Genomic DNA, 19,845 nt, shown 5'->3' on the forward strand with positions numbered 1-19,845 from the left:
GTCAAATCTACAAATCATTATCGCTTTAACAAATGAAGGGGAAAACTAGGACTTAATGACGTGATTTGATCTAATCTTCGCTAACTGATGGGTTTCGGTGAAGAGCGGACAATAAGATGAGCCAAAAAAGTGATCAATCGTACCTTAATAATTTAATCCAATACATATGAAGGAAATAGGTTAACAAGTAACCGCATGTTTACCCTTAATCAAATACTGTCCAACCACAAACTGTAATGTCCGATTCATGTTTCCCAGTAAATAAGTAGCAAAATACTAATCAGTAAATGCATTGAGTTTTATAAGTCACAGGTAAAACGGTGTTTATTCTGTAATCCTGTGTGTCTGCAGATAAAGATAATGAGCTGTCCAGAGTGCTGAAGACCACGTGCCTAGTTGACTACTTCATCTTACTATTTAAACCACGCTACGATTTACTAAAATATTGTATCCGAAATACTTTGAATCAGAGGTAACTTCAATACACTCATAAACTAACGGGTATTTCTGTATATTTTGTATTGCAAACATTTTAAAGAAGCGATTTCACGTGTAGGCTACGATCCATGTACTTTTTCAGTCTTCAGTGGTGTCATATGAATAGTTCATTTCATATCATTAACGTCGGTATCACATATTCTCATTTTGATGTTTCACATCGAAGCGTACAGTAGTATGCTACTATAATTATTTTATGTATAGCCAACAATAATCCGAAAATATTCGATGAATTAGCCTATATCACGTGCTAAACGTCTCAAATGTAAATCTACAATAAAGTGATCGAACCTGCGATAATTATTTAGCCTGTGTAGACTATAGGCTATATTTTAATGCTTATCTTTAATAGGCTGCTGATCGGAATGTCCTCTAGCGGCGTTATGCTGCTATGGTTACCCTCCTCCGGCAAACAACATTTCTCTATTTGGCGACAGGTGAAAATGTGAGAGTTTCTGGTAACTGAAATTTATTTGTGAACATTTATAAAATGAAACCTATTTAATGAAGTTTTCAAAATTGTTCTGATATCCTTTGGGGGGCTAAAAGCTTAGAAGAGAGGCTCAGACCCCCCAAAAGCCTCCAATGCACCCCGTCTCGAGTCAACAAAAAAATTATAATTTAACCACTTCCAAGCGTAATATTTCCCCACGGCTTTTTATATACACTTTAATTTAAAAGAGGATGTTCGACGTCATTTACTCTTTTGAATCGGAAAAAAAGAGAAATCAACAGAGACAAAGCAACTGGGTGCGCTCTGTCACTACTAAATTTCGGTTGCATTCCTTTTTCTCATGAGTAGCATTCCATGAACATTAGCGCTCTATAGGAGGGGCGGGGCTTTACGCACAACCACGCCTACCTGGGACAACACACTACAGAGTGAGAGAAAAGCGCTTGCCGAGCGCTCAATCCTGTCACTGCACAGACATGAACCGAGCTCAGCGAGCAATAATCAAATCAAAGATTTGTACTCTTCGCGATTAACACTCAATTTTTCTTTATCGCTCAAAGGTGCTACACTTTTCCGTCCCAACCGTCCTGTGTCCGTTCAGAAATCGTTCAATCGTTTGCGCTGGATCTGTCGTGCAAGAAGATGTGCGTGGAAAGCGATGAATGTGAAATCGAGGGGTGCAGCAGTTCGGATGAAGTGCACACACTGTCTGGAAGCATGAGTCCGACTCTTAAATCCAGTGCAGACCTGCACCCCTGCAAACCTGGGCAGAAATTCCGTGCCGCATTACTCCGATGCCGGTCTCCGCTCGTCGCCGCCGGGATTCTGAGTTTTGGAAATGTGCTCAATTACATGGACAGATACACCGTAGCAGGTAAGACCAGTATTTTCTATGCTTTACTAACTGGCTCAGGAGAGAGAAAACCGCGCTAGTCTTCATTTGTATTGTTTGATGTTTCAGTTACAGAGAGGTTTCAGGTCAAAACACTGACCAGGAAAATCACTATTTAAATCAAGTGATCATTTGTATCTTGCTGCACACGTGCTGAGTTTTATTGAGCGGGTTAAATACGTTATTTTCTGTGTGATTTAATCAAACCACCCGGATTGAGAGGTAACCCCGTTGTGCTAACATGATATTGATTTGTTACTATTGTGAGTGATCTTAGGTCAGTCTAATCTGACCCTCTGCCTGCCAAATGAGTGGAAACCCAAATCCTCTTGACAAGTGGTACCATGTATAATTTTGTGTCTATTATAAGCCCCTTTCAAACCAGTATCCACGTTACACATTAGGCTCCTTTAAACAATTAATGGCAATGTGCACATAGCTCCACACAATAATTAGGTTACGCATTGTGGTTCATTTCTAAACTACTGTGTGTAAATATAGGCTACAGCGAGAATCAAAATCACGTTACGCATTTATTAACCCATCAATGTAAATATAATGGACATTGTGTCCAAAAATAATACGTTTACACACACCTGCAAATAAAAATACACAGACCTCAGTTAAACTAGTAGCGATGTACTCGAGGACATTACAGTCCAAAGTAATTTAAAGCAAAATTTGTATATCATAAAATTGTATATCCTTGGTTTTAAAAATATGAACCTCAGTAGCGCTCCACAAGATGCCCTTGGTATCAGGAATCAAGTTATTCTGGAATAAAGACAGAGCGCAGCCGCGGTCTGACATGTTTCCATAGAAACTAGAACAGATTTAATCTACTAGTTTTTATGTTGTCAAATTGAGCTTCCCTCAAAAAGTGCGGATTAATTCGTTTACTGAATGGGTACTCGGTGATCCGAGGGGACCTGTCAGCTGACATTCGCTCCAGCACACTCTGAGAGGGGTAATTTTAATGAATAACTAATGATAAGCGATTAGAGATTTGGAACAAGAAAAGAGTGCGCTATTAGCTAGGGATTTCTGAAAGGCGGGATTTAGGATAACCGCCAATACTTGATACTGCTCTGAATCCATTTCCTTCAGATTTACTTTTAATAGGCTATACAACTCTGTGTGTGTTATTTGACAAAATAACCACATTGTAGTTTTCTTAAGATGCATCCTGGGACATAAAAACGTATTTGCTATGCAGTTATTTGGTGGAGCTTGTCAATTAAAAATCGGCAGAGTTGTTTTTATTTTTATGTATTAATTAATTGGCAGAAGGGGAGAGGGGGGCATTATTTTCAAATTATGAGGACTGCATAAATGAAAAGCAAATTTTCGCAGTGCCCGGTCTGTTCTTTCCTCTCTGAACAGCGTGTTCCTTCTTGCACGCGCTTCACAGGCACTTTTGACAGCGCGAGATGCTTGAATGGCGCGCCTCTGCAGCATTTTTTTTTTTTGTTTGGGGCGGGCGGGGGGGCTATAGTTATTCAGAAAAACCTGGGATGCATCAAAATATATTAACGCACGGTCCGCACTGGCAAATAATTCTCTCATCCCTTTGCAAAGGTGCGTTACTTTGCCAGATGGTCGCGTGTAGCATCATTCAGGCGAACAATTTAAGATCTCAGTCAATAATTCATGGAGCGAAATCTGCGAGGACTTGAAAGTAGGAAAAAATTTGCAAAGGCAATGTTATCGCAATACAGATACAGGGTTCAGCAGCATTACATAAGTCAGCCTAGCTGTGATGATAACATTATGAAAAAGATGTGTTCACGTGGGTTTATCTTATCTAATCCTGCCATCTGTAAAATCAATCCATTTTCCTATATAGACAGAAATCATCATCTTTCATAGATAAAAGTATCAACGTAAACTAAATTCTACCCAAGTGAGGTAACAGATACACACATTTGTCTATAAAAAGGAAGATCTTTATCATGTTGTACAAGTGCCCATTTGAAACACACACAGCTATTCAACCTCTTGGCTTCTAAACCAGGAGTTATATCTGAACAGTTTAGATGAATGAAGAGAGTGAAATGGAGAATATATATGTGTGAGATGATGACTGCAGGGAGAATGCAGCAAATTGGTCAGTGTATGTGTTTGTGACAAGTGTAGGTGTATGTCAGTGAATGGTGCAGCAGCAGACTGCTTGAGTGTAGCATCTCTGGAAGACCTCAGTTCCTGATTGATCATGCGTTATGGGACATGTGTATATGAGGATTAAGCCCACTTCTTGAGACAGAGGAGAGGGTAGAGTTGACGCAGGCACCCTGCAGTGGTGACTACGACCACTCTTTAGTATGAGAGAGAGAACAAGAGAATGTTGTTTAGGCTTTCTAAAAATAGAAAGTTCTACATGTTTGCAATTACATGAGAGTGATTAAAAGATGACTGTTTTTTTGTTACTGTGCGCACTTTTTTATCTTTAGTGCTAAAAGAGAGGTTAATCATCTAGATTTAATTCCTGAACCTTGATGTTTCAAAATTAGAAACGATGCAGTACAAAAATGGTAAACTGAATTGTGCCTACTTGAAGGGAATGTTCACCCGAAAATTAAAATTCACATGTTCACTTGTTTCAAACCTGTAAGACCATCGTTCATCTTCAGAACACAAATTAAGATATCTTTGATACATTTCGGGAGCTCTCGGACCCTCCATAGACAGCAATGATCCTAACATGTTCAAGGCTCAGAAATGTAGCAAGGAGATAGTTAAAATAATCCATGTGACATCAGTGGTTCAACCGTAAAGTTATAAAGCTATGAGAATATTTTTGGTGTGCAAAGAAAACTAAAATAATGACTTTATTCAACAATATGTCTCCTCCGCGTCACCCTATAGTGCCATTTTGGAGAGTATGCAACGTATGTATGCGGATACATTGTTTACGCTTTGATCTGAACGTAAACAACGTATCCACATACATATATTGCATTTGTCGTTTACGTGTGTGATACTCTCCAAAATGGTGCTAGGTTGACGTTAGGAGAAAAATTGTTGATTAAAGTGGTTATTTTTGTTTTCTTTGTTCACAAAAAGTATTCTTGTAGCTTCATGAAATAACGGTTTACACACAAACAAAATCAAATCAAATGTGCATGAAGTCATTTCTTTTAACACCAAACAATTTTGCATTACATTCTCAGCTAGTTTCGTATAATTAATGCAGTTCCCAGGTCTTATAAATGCTGTCACTGTGAAAACACTTCATTTGTGTTTTCTTGCTGTTTAAGTCATATTCATTTACTGCTAGTTTCACTTTTTACAAGTAGTTCTAGACTGTGGTTGTTTGGAATCTTATAGCATCAACCAAAGTCTCTCATCACTGTTAGCCAGAACCAAATTTTATTCTCAAAAAAGAAGGGGAAAAAGCAGTGTGTCATTTTAGCCTTGTCAGTCTTGTGTTTAATTGATTGATATGTGTGTGAAAGAGAACAGCAAAGCTCTAATTTGGCTGTTTCTCCACCTAAACAAAACTAGAGGGTGTGCAGTTTTTATAGCAGAGGAGAAACAACCAAGCCCTCATGGGGAACCGCATAACAGAATGAAGCACAGAGGAAGAAAAACATTCTACGTGTTGATTCTGTGGCAAAAAACTTTTGTGTATAACCTGACACATGGTGTTTGGGTGTACTAAGGATGTAATATGGTCACTATAGACTCTTGTTGTGTATTTTCGGTGGCTAGACTATCTGCTATAACACATATCTGGCTAGACAAAGTCATAGGAACGACTTCATCCTTCTTTATGTTTAGCCCAAGGTCTATTTCTGCCACGTTAGGCCCAACTTGCCCACTTCTTTCACTCCCTGCTTGCCCATTATATTTGTCCACTATCAATATCTGTCTCTTTCTGTCTCCAACACAGCCTCCAGTGGGACTGAGAGATCAGATTGATGGGACTGAGGTTGTGAACCATTTAGTTTAATTAAATTTGTGGTTTGGCTGTGATGGCTCAGACCCAAGGAGGCTGGCTGGCAACAGTCCCTTCAGCAGACAGACTGAGCTCAGCAACAGATTACAGTTAAGACAGGGATTAGGAGGCGCGGGGAATACCACAAGGATGTACAGACGGAGGACACTTAATATTATTTGATCTAAGATCCTCCATTGAGCCACCGGCCTCATGCCTTCTCTAATGAAGGAAGTTCGACTGGTAATCTGGATTATGAGGTGCAGCAGATACTGAAAGATGCAGTTTTTTTCCCTAAAGGCATCTGAGGTATGAGGATGTTTAATCTCAAAACAAGTGCTTAATTACGTGTGATGGGTAATCCAGCAGCCAAAGGAGCTCCCTGAGGGGAAAATGAGCATGTCTGCACATTCAGATACACAGGCTCATAGTTTATGAAGGGAAGTGGAGACCACAGTGCTGTAAGCTTTTGCTGCATTACTTTTCTGCACTAGATGGTCCAGTCTAGCTGGCTCAGCTCTAATTCTGCCCTGGACACACTCTCTGGCAGTCCCTTCTGTAAGACACTCTATCTCTCTCTCTCGCACACTGTCATTTCCATTTGTGCCCCTTGTGGTGTGAATTGAAGGTGTGATAAGGCCTATCAGCAACAAAACAGTGTGCTGTACTGAAGGAGGTCAGCAGCAGTAGCACGTAGCACATGTGCTGCACATATAGTAATGACACCAGGAAAAGTATTACATCATGTCAAAAGCTCCTATGCATTTATTTTATCATGCAAATTCACTGCACTGACCAACAGAAAGATGGTTGATTTGAAAGTGACCTCTGAGTGAGCTGTGCGTCTTACATCGCTATACTATTGACTATGGGCATTCTGAAATGTCTGTATGTAGATCAATGCCGCAGAAGTGTATTTTCAATATTCTGACAACAAACTGCATGTCTGTATTGAAATGAAATGTTGAGGTTGGCTTAGTCACTTTAGGTTTGGCTGTCATCTCTCTCCACTACTCGCTTGTATTACTATGCTCATATTAAAGGATTCTCAACAACAAAAGCATGAGCGTAATGGAAAAACTGAGTTATTGAGTTTATAAGCTTGTCTCACTCGTCTGAAACCCTCATGCAGAGCAAATGGCTTCCATTTCTCCTAAAGTTGATTCCCATATGCACTGTAATTGCTTTTCAGAAGCAGTTATAGAGCTGTTGTGCTTACTACTGATGTCGCCTTCAAACCTGAAATATAAATCCATTATAGTTAAAAAGACAATTACAAGTTAACTCTTAATGCTGGTGTGTACTGAAGAAGGCACATAGTATTTAATATCCCCAATAACAGTGCAGTACAATAGACATTAGTGTTTGAGGAACAGTTGGAGCAGTTTTTCTTTCCTCAAACTAAAGTTCTTCCATATTAAGATATCTTCTTGGCATGTGTGTGTGTGTGTGTGTTTATAGGGTTGTATTTAGCTGATGTATGTGCTGCCTGTGATAGGAGAGGTTGGAATTAGACGGTACTTCTTCCTCCTTTCAACACTGTGCTTTTCATGTGGTCACAGCATCCATTACACAAGCACGAAAAGCCATTACTGTGACAGCTGCTACTTCCTTGAAGACTGCTTGACTTCTAAAGTCTGACCTAGCCCTAGAAGTTGGGCAAGAAAGTGAGCGAAAAGAGCTTCCGGTCTTCCTAAATCGTTTATCTTTTCTTATGAAGAGGGCACACAACCATGATCGCCTTTTTGACCTCAACAATAAGGTCAGTGTATAAATATATATAGACACGCATGGCGTTCAGCGGTACAAATTCTCATCTCGCTCTGGAGAGGCTGTATTGGGCAGAGCAGCCTGACGACTCTCAAAATAATCAATGACACAATCAAGTCCGCTAACAGCCTCTGAGAACCTGGATGTGATTTTCCCAGTTTATTTTTTAACGGGCTTGTCTTTCATTCGGCCCATGTGATGTTCATTTAATGTAGCGTGGATGACCCAGACAAGGAACAGTGTTTGTTATGTTTTTCCACCAGACATGCTTGTTTAAATGGCACTGACCCTGTTAATATAATTGGTGGCTTGCTTTTAGCTCATTGCATGTCCAAACAGATGTGTAGTATGTGTGGGTGTTTATCTGTTTAAAGAAGGGGATTCACCATGATTCTCAGCCTCAACGTGTTTTTTTGACGGAGTGTGTGTCTAAGGGATTAAGGGCGGAGAGTTTGACAGACAGCTGTACAGGAGGGTGAAAGAAGGGGGGGGGGTGCCTGAGGGGGGAGCGCACCTGTGGGATTTGAAGTCTCAGGTATGTCACTGTGTATTAGACCAGGACTGTTTAGAAATGTATGAATTTGAGCCCGAGAGACAACCTTTAGGCCTGACCTCTGATCCCATGTGGCTACAATAATCCAACCTAATCTAATTACATTTTTATGACAAAATAGTACTTTACAGTTTAGCAAACATTTTTACTGTTGAATTTGTCATTCATTTTCCATTTTTTTATCCTCCATACATCGTCATGCATAGAGGGACAAACTCGTCAATTAAACTCACGGATGCAACATAAAAGTGGCTAAATCATCCTGAAAGCAAAGCAAATATTCACACAGTAGGTGCTACAGCATAACTGAGAGATACCGGAATCTCGAATTATGCTTGACCTGATATCAAATTTGAGTAGTTATTTCAGGTTTATGAGGGTGGATAATATTTATAGATAAGGCTGATAATCTGCTCTGTTTTTAGATAAGACTTCTGTGTAAATATTGACCAAAGAAAATCAAAAGAAGGGTCAGTAGGGTAAACTACTCTACTAAAGCCTTCAGAAGCTCTCAACAAATATTTACACTGGACTTTACTGCATGTCTGTATTTACAGAGTATTATTGAGGAGGAAAATATGTCATCTTTCCCACTATACAATTGTGACTGAGTAAATAATCAGCCACTTGTATTATTGTAATTTCCCAGATTTGTAGCCTAAGCATGTGTATGTGTGATTACACAGAATAACACAATATCAGTCTCTGTATATCTATTAATGAAGGGGCCTACTGAAATATCATCTCATCAAGTCAGTGTTTTATGTGTATTCCTGTGTCACAGAATGCCAACTTTTTATACTTGACAACACTTGGTTTTGTTTGTCATCCCGAGACGCTGCATGTCAGAAACACTTTTGCCTCAGTGGAAAATCTAGCTCTGTTGTTTCAGTGTGTGTGAAGAGACGTCCAGGGTTTAAAGGCTCAGGTACACACAGAGGAACAGGCGTTGCTTTCTCTAAACCACAGGATGGACAGTCACACGTGAATGGCCTACCCTGTACATTTAAATTCCAGTGCTTCTTTAACTAGACTCAGTATGCTGCTCAGAACGCTATAGGGAGCCCTGGGACTTTCCCTGGTGGACTTGTGGGCCTCTTGAAACCAAATTTGCACTACTGTTTTTAATTTTAAATAAATAAGTTTATTGAGTTGAGGATGCATTAAATTGATCAAAAGGGACAGTAAAAACTTTTATAATGCTATAAAAGATTTCTACTTCAAAGAAATGATGTATTGTATTCATCAAAGAATCCTGAAAAAAGTATTACAGTCTCCACAAACAAATTAAGAAGCACTACTGGAGCTGTGCCACTTTATTCATAAATATATGTATACAGTACGTTATATATGAACTACATAATACAGCAGGTGTGTTGAATTGACATAAGTCTGTTTTTAGGCACAGTCCATAACTGCTATATGACAAATACTTAAAGACCTTAGTTTCCTTTAAGGATTAATTTGGTATTCGTACCAGGTAAGCCACAATAGTTTGAGTTATTTGGCCACACCAGAACATAATAATTAGCTAGAACTAACGCCTGAAATACCTGTGTGTGTGTGTGTGTGTGTGTGTGTGAGGTGTGCGTCTCCACCTCACTGATGTGGAATGTGGAGTTAGAGCTGGAATTCCAGTGATGCGGTTGTTTTGTTTTCCCACAGTTGCTTTACCTCTCTGATCTATAGTTACAGTCACCAGCCCACGCTACAGAAAGGTACTTACAATACAAAATCATTACAAAACATCTAAATTTACACAGCCAAACATGCTTCTTTTATAATCTCACACCTTCTATTCTTCTTGAAGGTCTCTCTTGGGTTTCTAGTCTCAGCTGTTCTCAATGATAGAGGGTGAAAATAGTGCTTTGCATAGCTAGAAAATAGATGTAATAAAAGACACTGGGACAGATAAAAATGATCTGGAGGTCTGTGTGTGATTGTGTGGGTGTGCATCTATGCATTGATTGGATAGAATAGAGGTTTATGGGGCTACAGTCAATTACTCAGACTACAGCGTCCCTTGAATACATGCCACATGTGGTTCTCCTGTAGATATTGATTTCAGGCAACCCAGTTCTGTATTCATCACAGGGCTATGCTACATTCTGATGTGAACTGAGAATGCCTTTTGATTTCGAGTTTGAAGTAAATGGATTCAATGCACACAGACTACGTCTTTCCACTAAAGGATCAGTGCTTTATCAGCTTCAGTTATAGTATTCTCCCATAGCATAGTAGTAAACTCTTTTTTTCACATTTTGACTGTGCATTTGTCCATTTGAATTCACGTAACAGTTAGACAGACAGACCTGCATTACATGTCTTTAAATTGCAATTCCTTAGATCCCATTTCCTGTCATTCTGTGGGATATTACACACTAGGAATTTATGTTGCACTCGTTGTCTCACTATAGGAGTCTACTGAGTGATCAAACAGAGACAGGATGGACTGATGACAACTTTCCTGCCATGTAGCACTTTATAGTTATTACTGTCCCATGTCCTCTGGGGTTACGAATGCTTTATCTTCTCTGAACCAACTTTTGACCCTTTTAAGGGTGCTTTCACACTAGCACTTTTGGTGCGCACCCGGGTTCGATTGATGTCAGAGTTCGTTTCGTTTGGATGATGTGAACGCTGTCTTCCGTATTCAGATGCACACCCACAAACCATACCCGAGTCCGCTTAAAAACGGTGGTCTGGGGTACGCTTCATGTGAAGTCTGGTATGGTTCGCTGCTTATGTAAATGCAATCGTACCAAATTGCGGAAGTGAACAGCTTTTAATGACAAATTAGTTTAGAAAATGTGTGTTTGTGTGTGTGTTTCACTCACTTTCATGATGAGCGTGACTGACGCGCTGTAAGCAGAGAGCTGTACATCTCATTTATGTTCGCCTTCAACGTTCTTTAGAGAATTTTCAGTACATTCGTAAGACAGACGCAAGTGCCGTAATGTTCCAAAGCTTTAATAAACAAAACGAACAGTTAAAAAATGTAATACATAAAAGTGCAGAGAGCAATGTTATGCATTTGCGGCCTTCTCCTGCGCTGTCGTTACCAAGCAACGGGGTAAACAGCTGCTTCTGTGATGACGCAAGCGATCCGAGGTTCGGACTCAAATATTATAATATGAACACAGTCCAGTGGGGGCAGGGGGAGGGGGAGCAACCGAACTCGGGTTCGGACCAGGCAAGTGAACCAAGTGTGAAAGCACCCTAAGTATCAAGTTGAATAAAGAATTCTTAGAAGCATGAATTTTTTTTTTTTTTTTTACAAGTATAGCTATAAATGCCCTGTAAAAGAGAAAGCCGTGAAACATTTATGTGTGTAGTTTTCACTCAATTGGCCAACATAACTGACTGGCCTAACCTAAATGAAAACTTTTTTTTCCTCCACACACATTTCTCCTACTTCCATCACCTTCAGCTGTCAGTTTTCTAAAGCTCATGGCCACTCACACTGAGCAGTATGGCTAGAGTCTAATGCTAAATTGAGCTTGAAAGACCAGCTCTCAACAGCTTTTTCAGCACTAAGTGTGCTGAAATGCCTCGTCTAATTTTCTCGTGGCAACTCTTGCCTCTTTTCTCTGTGTTTGTTGCTCAACACTGTCAATTACTGCATTGAGAATAGCTTGGCTTGCTATGCCGTTTGAAGCTTCATTGATTAAGCTCTTCTCCTTAGACATTTTCTGAATCAAAGAGCTTCACATGTTAAGCCCAAAGATTGTATTTTAGTATTCAAGCACTGTCCTTTGCCACTTTCAAGTAATTCCTGAACACTTTGAGATAGCATTTTAAGTGTCCAAATTATTATTCTGTAACTAATGACAGGATTAATGCAAAATAAAAATAATTTAAAGAAAATAAATTCAATTTAACTTCTCAACATGTTTGTCAGTGGGATATGGACTAATTAATGATGCTTCACTATAGGTTTACACTTCGAATGGGAATGGCAGTAATTAAGAAAGATAATCAAGCACTTCAGCACTTTTATTCAGGACTAATTATTATTCAAGGAATCGGGCACTGTTTACGCCCCCCCTGGGTGAGACCCACCCCACTCCTACACAGCTCTTACAGAACAAAGAGAAGAAAAGGAGAAGAAGCAAAGAGGCATAGTGAGCGAGAAAAGCCAAATCAAATCTCATTACAGGCAAAAAACAAAAAGCCCTTATAATTAGAGTAATCCCTTTCTGTGTCATGCAAAAAATAAAAACAATGCATCAGGATTAGGCTACAAATGAAGCATGTCTAATGTCAGTCAGCAAAACGTTAAACCAGTTAATAGTTCGACAGCATCAGAAGATGTTGGTGCAAATGGTCTGTCATGAGATTAGTATTAAGGTTGCATGAACACTAACAGGCAGATGTTAAGGATCCCAAAACCAAACTTGTACGTTTTTCTGACCCACACCTTTGAATAATAGTATATCAATACAGTGTACTGCTAGATTTTACAGTGTGTCCACTTAATATACTTTCAAACAACTAGCAAGATGCAAAAAATGTTCATGACTGTAACTAAAGCAAAAATGTCTATACTAAATGCACCAGTCCTTTAATATATCTCAAAAATGCATCAACACAGAAAAGAAAACTGCTTATCAAGTGATTTTATGCATTCTTCAGCATCACAATCTGAGGGTAGGGAAGGTAATTGAAGCTTCTGCTTGGCAGTTAACATTAGCACACAACCGACAGAATGCTATCAAATCAGACTGATAGTAAGGGCAGCCTTAATTGCACTCCAGTGTCTGTCAGCTGCTTTCTCTCCTGCTAAATTGCTCAGTTTAGTCAGGAGCTCATTTAATGAAACGAGCTGCTCATTTAGAGCCTCTGTGTGTAATATCCACTATATAAATGTATACAGTGAAAATTACAGCCAATGTTTACTGTTGCTAGAAATCTATACTCATGCATCTCCGTGTCTGTGCATGCTTAAACTAGAAAATCCCTCTCTGTATCCATGTATAGAGATAAAGTATACTGATATGTCTGTACATTTATTGACCATATGCTCCAGTGCATTCTGACCACTGCACAGCTATACGTCTGACACAATAATTCTCTTATGAATTATTCATATACAAATACTATATGCTGTTTCTGCATAGCACCTCTGCAGGAGAAAACCTCTCCCTCTTTTTCTTTTTATATAATATTAAAAAGCATGTGGTGTGGTCTAGACTAGAAGACTGACTGAAGAAGCCTTGCAGTGCATAAATTATTTACACTCTCCAGGCAAGTATTTTGGTTTAAAGGAAATACTATTTTCTGTGCATTTGTGAGGTAATAACCATAAAGTGTACATTTTTTGCTCTTGTGCACACACACTTTAAAACTAGTCTCAGATCAGCAGTGTAGCCTACAGAGCAGTACAACGGCAAGCAGTGCTGGCAGACCGCCCGAGGGTGAGGCAGTAATGAGGAACTACTGGTATAAAATGGTATGGGAATTCCGAAACACCCACACCCGCAAACGCCTGCTAAAACACCCCCCCTCCCACCCCCTACTGCCCTCCTCTGACATCTGCATTGTGTTTATATGGACTGTGTGGTGGTTAAAGGCTGAGTGGAAAAAGCATCCATCGTTTGTGGGATATGTATGGACCCGGCGGTCAGGAGCTTGCCTGGAACAGACAAGCATACTTGTGGTCAGCTCTTACCCTGCCTCTGCACTCTCCTAGGTTTGGCTCAGCGCAAGAGAGCAGACATTTTTGCAGAGAAGCTGGGAAGGGTGAACATGGGAACAGTGTTTTTTCTTCTGTCGAGGTGTTGTTATATCAGTCCCTGTGACACTTTTGAGAAGGATCACCCTTAGGTTGATGAGAGAAGCAGAGAAGCAGGGGATGGGAAAGGAGGAAAGGAAAATAGGAGGAAGAGAGCTTCAGGATGTGTCTGCAGCAGTATAGTGGTTTGGTAGAATGAAAAGAATGAGGGAGAGAACTTCACAACAGGGCAGAGAGGAAATTCTCTTACCGCAAAGAGTAGCATTACACAGGATATGGAAATGTACGTTTGTACTGCTGTTTGACCTACCACACACACACACACACACACACACACACAGGGGCAAAGTCGAAACAGTTGTGCCAATTTTGAATACAGTACTGCAGCACAAAACCCTGCATCTTATTTACTAACCATCTGCATTCCAGGTTAACCACGTGCTACTCATTTTGAGATTTTTTTTAGCACAAAAACGGCTCATTTTGTATGTAAACTAGTTACTGTATATTTATAGATTGAGCTTTTTTGCCACATTGCACTAAACTTGCTGTTTCTTTAGTTAACTGGATGCTAAACACACAAATGCAAAGAGCGCTGTCAGAGGGTGCAATTATTTTTTAAACAATTGTCATATTTGCTGTATTTGTGAACATTTATGTTGATCATGACAATGTTTATTTATCAAATGATGATCAAATAAACTAAACCAACTAAGTTATTTTAGACTTTTGGATTGTAGAAGTGAAGCGTGCTGATGGACAACACTACAGCAGATGCAATCTCAGTAAAATCCCCTCACAGAGTTCTGACTATATCAAGCTTTGCGCTTCTCCCAGCTGCCTTTCCTCTCACCTCTCCTCGTCTTCTCAGTTACAGTATATAGGGCAGCCAGCCTCTTCTTTATCCTAACCTACTTCTCCCAGCCCTGAAATAGCACCAGGGTTGCTCAGGTCTATCATCTCTCTTTTGGGGATTGCAAAATTAGGTCTGTCCTATCACTCAATGATCCTCGTTTTCGTTCTCTCTCCACAGACGACAAGACAGTCCTCTGGGTCTATGCTGTGACGTGTATGTGTTTTTACAAAAATAAGAACAGGGTGTTGTGTGCATTAATGCAGTATTTATACCTTAATGAGCTTTTAAGTCTGGATTCTAAGAAAAATGTTTGCCATTGTTTAAGCTTCCGACAGTTGAATAGGGGATGCTTGCGTTTCAGGATTTGACCGTACTGGAATTTCGACCGTACTGGTACTTTACATGCAGACAGTTTCACACACACTAAATATATCTCTGATATAGCATCAGCTTACCTTAACAGTAGCTTAGTGTATCAAAACTCAAACCTCTTTGCATTTCTTGGCATGGATGAGCTCATAGTCTTTAAGAAACACTCAACCAAGACAAGCACTTGAACTTACATCCTGACCTCCTCTTATCAGATCAGACAAATATGGGCCCAAACAATGTATGTCTAAGATACCATCACGCCATCTTGTGTAAATCAAATGCAGGAAGGCTGCTCCTCCAGCATCGAGGAATCCATTAAACAGCTTCACTCGAATGAACTCCCCTGAGATTTGAAAAAGCACTAGACGCATTAACAGAACTGATTTGCTTATCCTGACCCTCTGAACTTTTTCAAACATGCTATTGGTCAGTCCACTGGTCAATGCCCAATGGGTCTCCTGGGAATGGCACTATAGTGAAAGCGTTAAATCAAAAAGCGTCATTCAAATGCACTGCAACTTATATTAGCATATCGCCATTTCACTGCACCAATCAGCTGATAAGATGGAAACCCACATGAACCAATGTCAATGTTTGATTAGCATTTAGGATAATGAAACTAGTGTGCTAGAAAACAAAAGGCGCTCTTTCTCACACCACAGTATGTTAGCATTGCAGTTTTACTGTGTGATTTGTAAGCAAATGTTTGAATCTAAACTAGCTGGTTTGATTGACTTTATAACTAATCTATGAGGAATGTGCATTAGGCTTTTTGCACAAATTATTTGTTAAGCTAGGATTAATTAACAATAAAGGACATCAGAAAGTATGTTCATGTTTATACAAACTGTATATGTTTTCTCCCATGAAGGTTTTGTCAACCGCAATCAGTGGCTGTTGGTACTTTTAGTCACAAAGTGATGTGTTTTGTATGCAATAGATCAGTCACAACAGGCAGGGCAGCATTCTTTCGCCTTCAGTATCTGTTGCGGTTTCTTCATTTTGACAAAGTAACTCAGAATAGGCTGCAACAAAGTGCAAAGCAGGTGACCGTATCAGCCAAACCTGATAAATCTTTTCCTTGTAAGAATCAGATAAAGTCTTTGCTAATCAAGATAACTGCATATTTCTTCTTTACTGTAAAGCTTCTTTTTACCTCTCTTATCAGGCTAACTTGACCAGTCGCCAGCTGACATTTTTTCTCCTGTTTGTGTGTGTGTGTGTGTGTGTGTGTGCCAGTGCCATGTTACTATGGCAACACCTCAGGGCTGGTGGGATTGAGGCGGACACTAGAAGGTCGATGATTCTGCTGGTGCCATTTGGGGCATTTGCATTGCCTTGTGTGGCATCGCCCACATTGCCTACCGTTTTACAGTGTGATGCAACATGTAGTCAGAGTGGCTACACATCAAATGCTTCATGACAGCTCTCTCTGAAAAAAGTTTCAAGGTGTTGCTATGTTTTCCCTAAACACTGTATCTTTATCAGAGAGCCAGAAGAGAAGATAGAGGTTTGAGAATTTAGGGCAAATCACATATGGACAGCATCGCCTGCCAAACACTGAACATAATTCACTAATATGATAGTTGCTGTCATGGTCTGGTGTTGTGCTGTGCACACAATGACCTACTAGTACCAGTCTCTTCCAGTAGAAAGACCTTACTTTATCAAGTTAAATAAGGACTTACTAAATCAGATTGATACATGGTTTGGATCAGTTGTGGCTGTGGGAGTTTTGGTGGGAAGAGCGTGGTGGTTGAGGTTGTGTCTTTGGCAGGCGTGAGGGTGGGCAGGTGCAGTCTCGGTTGAAAGAGGAGAAACGCAGCACCATCTGGCACAGGGATCCCCCTCCCAGTGGGAGGAGATGGAGAGATGGAGGGATTGAAGGCTGGGGGGCAACGGAGGAGTGTGACCAAGGTAATTAGTACACTGCCTCAGATTAGACTGATGGAAAAAGGGCGGGACCACCCGCTCCTGAGCATAGAGGAGGATTGTGGAAAGCCAACGCCCCGTATCTACCCCATGTCCAAATCCATTTAATGTTAAGTATGAAGAATGGATGTTCACTTTGAAAAGGGTTTTCCAAGCTTTTCTGTCAGACCAATGTCTTTGACCTAAATTATTTTACTTGAAGTACCCGTTGAAGATTTAAGTTAATGTTTCAATAAATGAACGAAACATTTGGACGTTGATAGATTAATGGTCACATGACATGCAACTGAACAAATAAAATATTTTTTCATTTAACATTTTATATTGATTTATTTTGAATTATTGGACAATATACTTTTACACCAACAGTAGTATTAACATTAACAAAGATTAATAAATAATGTGACAAAAGTATTCCTCATTGTTAGTTATTGTAGTAACACTTTAGTATAGGGACCAATTCTCACTATTAATTAGTTGCTTATTAGCATGCCTACTGTTAGCATATTGGCTGTTTATTAGTACTTATGGTAGTAGATATTTTGTATAACCATATTATACAGTTCTAATCCTGCCCAATACCTAAACTTAACAACTAATTTACTAACTATTTCTGAGCAACAAATTAAAAGTTTATGTTACGTTGTAGTTAATGGTCCATTAATTCCGAAAATTGGACTTTAAAGTGTGACCGCTATAGTTTGTTGATTCATTAACTACCATTAACTAAGGGGCTCTTATGGTAAAGTGTTACCGGTGTTTTTAAGATTAACTGTGTGTGTTAAATGATAGCAAAGGTGATCCAAATGTCTTTTAATCAGTTCATTAGTAATCATTTTTAGAAGATGTAGCCTGGTGCCTACATATCTTCTGTATTATTTTACCATATCATATTGCTATACAGTTTGTTGTGTATGTTTTGGCCGGTAGTCTAAAGAGCTCTTGATCAGGGCATTATTCCAGTTTTAGTGTAATTGCAGCTTTCGTGTTGCTGCCTTTAAATCTTCAGTCTCTCATCACCACATTCCTTCTTTCTGATCACTTTAAAGTGAGAAATTAAGCCTCTGGTGCTTTTTAACTGTCTCTAACTCTTCTCAGACAAAGACTTTGATCTTCCATTTGTGCAAAGCACACAGCATTCAGACACTTCTAAATGCAGGAGAGAGAGGCTGTAAACAGAGTCTGTGACTGACAGCCAATGAAATTAGACAAGAGCGATAGAGATCCGACATGCTTGACGTTATCTCTGATGTTACATCTCTCTAAATCACTGAACATTCTTGTACGAATAGAGGAAGAGAGAAAGCCATCCGCTTCACAGGCTTCATGCACCCGGATCAAACACCTAGTGCCGCCTAACCGTCTCTTTATTAACTTTTCAGTGCTGCCTGGCTAATTACGTCATGCTTTTTAACGTGTTGCACAAACACAGACAAATAACACAGGAGTGGCTGTGAGAAATAAAAATAGCAATTTGTTTCTGTTGCTGCAGTGGTTTTAGTCATCTTCGAGTTTCGCCTCTATCTGTTTGTGGTTTCCCATCGCCACCGGTTTTGACTTGTCACTGGCACGTTGTAGCAAAGATGTACTGAGAAGAGGCACTTTGGCAGGTGCAGGCTTGTCCGCACATAGTGACAAACGCAACATTCCTGTCACAAGAGTCACGCCACCTGCTCGCATTCCAGTGCAGTCAGTGTCTTTCCTTACTGTCTGCACCTTAAGGTACATTCAAAGCGCTTTTCTTTCTCTTTTCTCTTTCTTACGCTTCAGCACAACAGGAACTTTGTATTCTATATTTGAGCATATTTTTTATTGTTTTATGGAAAGATAGAAATATGTTCATGTTTTTCAGTTCATTTTTCATATTTGAATGATATGAATTCCTTTTTAATGTTAATGAATAATTTGTTTTTAAAATGTTTAAATATACTTTTAAATATAATCTTAATTAAATCTATAAATGTTTGCACATGGCACATTGTAATGTTCAGATTGTTAAATTTACCTTTTGAATAATTTTTTTTAAAAAATTATAAAGTTATTTTAGTTTTAATTTATTCAAAATTCTGAGAGCAACTTATCGTTATGGCCAGAATTTTTTTAATCAGTTTTGGTGAAAGATTACAATTATTGTTCATAATGTGCACCAGTAAATCATGCACAATAAGTCTAGCAACATCTACGTATTAAGAAAGTCAATTAAAAGCATTCTGGCTTCAGACTCAAACAGCCCAGTGTAGAAATGTGTGTGTGTTCATCCATAGGATCCCACATTAGCCTGTAACTGTTCTGTTATTGAGGATCACAAGGAAGTGTAATGAGAAACACCTGTCAATATTTTTTATTCTTTAAAATGCTTTGCACAGATGTCTGAAAGTTAATTCACTAATCATTTCTTCAAAAAGAAAGTCTTAACTCTAATTGTTGCGCTTAAAGGGTAAAATTTACTTCAGAGCACAAATTCTAATGTCTCTCTGTCTCGGTTTCCCAGGTGTCCTGCTTGACATACAGAAACACTTTGACGTTGGTGACAGCGGAGCAGGCTTGTTGCAAACAGGTAAGTCTCTCATAATCCCATAATTACGTAGTTTTGCAATCATGCAGTGTGCACACACAAACTCTCTGACTTATATTACTAACATGAGGTGGAAGAGAACACTGCAGCCGAAGTGACAGAGTTAACAAAGGAGGACAAAACTGTGAATGAGGTGCTCCAGCTCCAGCTCCCTCCTCCTCAAAGCCAGTATAATTGACTGTGCTTGAAACACTTGTTAGGGTTTAACAAAACAGAGGACTGCCACAGTCGTTTTTTCTATTGGATGGAGACCCATCCTGCACTGTGATCTG

The 19,845-nt window shown here is 39.4% G+C and overlaps 1 protein-coding gene across 1 annotated transcript in view; it reads left to right on the plus strand.

Annotated features, from left to right (window-relative positions):
- The first annotated feature begins 1,370 nt into the window (after positions 1-1,370).
- spns2 (SPNS lysolipid transporter 2, sphingosine-1-phosphate) overlaps positions 1,371-19,845 on the plus strand; it is a 62,951-nt gene continuing 44,476 nt past the window's right edge. Inside the window, exons 1-2 of the mRNA XM_026211799.1 lie at positions 1,371-1,826; positions 19,490-19,555. Of these exons, the coding sequence (XP_026067584.1) occupies positions 1,595-1,826; positions 19,490-19,555 (298 nt within the window). The 5' untranslated portion in view covers positions 1,371-1,594. The remainder of the gene's footprint in view (positions 1,827-19,489; positions 19,556-19,845) is intronic.

This window comes from Carassius auratus, chromosome 30 (assembly GCF_003368295.1).
Source record: "Carassius auratus strain Wakin chromosome 30, ASM336829v1, whole genome shotgun sequence".
In the NCBI taxonomy this organism is placed as follows: domain Eukaryota; kingdom Metazoa; phylum Chordata; class Actinopteri; order Cypriniformes; family Cyprinidae; genus Carassius; species Carassius auratus.